Below are 1,959 nucleotides of genomic sequence, written 5' to 3'. Positions count from 1 at the left end.
GAATTTGTCAGCTGATTTTCAAAGACTGAGAGACTCCACACATGACTAAAAAAATTCATTGATAAAACAGGTTTGTTCCTACAGTGTGTGGCATACAATTACAAATTGCAAAAACCAACACACCACACACAAACAGATTTCACTCACCAACATTCAAATGTCAAACGGGAARTCTCGCGAGACCTCTCGAGATCAAACGTGAGTTCAGAGTAAATAAAGATGGCCGACGAGGAAGAAGCAATAGCGATAGTTTGTGGACTATTTTTAACAGAGAAAAAAACAAAACACAGAGACGTCTCCGGTGTCCACCGGACTTTGTGTTGCACCATGGTAGTTGTTTGGTCTTCCGTATTTTATATTCTCCGCATTTCCGTCACCTCGCTTTCTGATCAGCTGCACGTCACATCCAACAGGCAGTATGCTCGTTTGAACACCGTACACGCTGGGATATCKGACCAAGACAATCCAACATATTCCCAATTTGAGGTTGGAACTTTTCCAAAGTCCTTCTGAGCTGTCTAGATTACTCAGAATACTCCACACACAGCAGGTAGATCTCCTAASATTATCATCAGCCATCATCAGAGCATCCTTAAGATTGTTGGAAGATCTGGCCAAAAATTGACGCAATTATCTCTCTGTTTGAACCTATTATTGTCCCGTTTTACAGTGTTTTGTGCAGAAATGTGTTGTCATTGCAGTGGAACCACCCCTGAATGAAAACAAAGGCGTTGAATCATTTCTAGAAATGCCATTGCGATGCACACTGACACAAACCACTTGTACATGGGCACTTTTTCTTTATGTCTTAACTGTGCAACTTTGATTCCCTGYGAACAGGACTCCTGGAAATAAGGGTTAAAAACAACTCCTTTTTTATTGACTTTTGATGAGTGTGTTTTCAAAAWAATCTCTCCTCCCAATGTTGATAATAAATCTGTATCTGTAGCCAGCCTGAATCTTCACAGATTTCTGCAAAGCCAGTGCATCACAGCAGTGTACTGTAAAATCTAATATTGATTTTTTTTTCTTTTTTCCCCCCCTCTTCCTTTTAACTTCTGTGTTATCGAACTGGAGGCATGCTGGCACCAAGATTATAGCAGCTCAGTCACTCTTCTGGGTGATAACAATACTGGCAAGAAACAAAAATGCAAAGAAAATGTTTAAAACCGTAAACAGTTACACAAAATGATGTGCTGTAGATGTGCATACAGCTAAATACTGTTTAATGGGAGTAGAAGATGAAAGGCTGAATGGGGAAAAAAATGGTTTCCAAACATTGAATAAGAGAGAAAGTTAGAAAAGGAAAAATAGTGTTTGGGCATTATAGCAAAATAAATGTAAAAACAATTAACTGTCAAGTGAAAGCTTGAATTAAGTGCTGACATTTGGGAGCTGGAAATTGTTTCTAAAGAAATAGACTTCAACTACAGGCAGAGCAAAACAAAGTTAAAAAAAATAAATAGATTCTAGCTGTGAKGGCTTATTACAAAAAGGTAAATGATAAATATAATGGGGGAAAAAATAASAAATGGGAGGAAAAAAGAGACAACACAAATTTAAGAGTGGAAACRGTGATGGGCGAAGAACATAATGAAGAGGAGGAGGAGAAACAGATGACCAGGAAGGAAAACTTGGGGGGAAAAAAGGAGCAAATCAAACAGGTGATGACAGGTAGGAGGAGGCATGAGGTGAGGAGGGACAAGACAGTAAAAGAAATGAGTGGGTATGGAGGGTTTTTTTTTTCTTTAAAGAGAAAGGCAGGATAGATGAAATATACGGTCATGGGGGAAAGGTTAGAGATGAACAGGACGWAGAGATGCAAAGAGAGAGGATGGGGAGGAACAGTTGGCCTCTCAGCAGTCAACACTAATGAAGAAGAATGAGGAATTTCAGCTGCGCGCTGGACCTGCTACTCACCACACACACACACACACACACACACACACACACACACAC

The 1,959-nt window shown here is 39.7% G+C and overlaps 1 protein-coding gene across 3 annotated transcripts in view; it reads left to right on the top strand.

The window, feature by feature from the left end:
• Positions 1-1,959, top strand: part of chchd6a (coiled-coil-helix-coiled-coil-helix domain containing 6a) — a 65,497-nt gene that overhangs the window by 51,990 nt on the left and 11,548 nt on the right. For 2 of the 3 annotated variants that reach the window (XM_014015355.1, XM_014015356.1), the window contains one exon: positions 1,078-1,949. The exons of the other annotated variant lie outside the window; for it this stretch is intronic. In XM_014015355.1, the coding sequence (XP_013870809.1) occupies positions 1,078-1,167 (90 nt within the window). In that variant the 3' untranslated portion in view covers positions 1,168-1,949. Of the gene's footprint in view, positions 1-1,077; positions 1,950-1,959 lie in introns of those variants that run through there. 3 annotated transcript variants of the gene reach the window in all.

Source organism: Austrofundulus limnaeus, unplaced genomic scaffold (assembly GCF_001266775.1).
Source record: "Austrofundulus limnaeus strain Quisiro unplaced genomic scaffold, Austrofundulus_limnaeus-1.0 Scaffold128, whole genome shotgun sequence".
Lineage (NCBI taxonomy): Eukaryota > Metazoa > Chordata > Actinopteri > Cyprinodontiformes > Rivulidae > Austrofundulus > Austrofundulus limnaeus.
The sequence above is the reverse complement of the archived record's forward strand: the minus strand, read 5'-3'. Positions and strand labels throughout refer to the sequence as shown.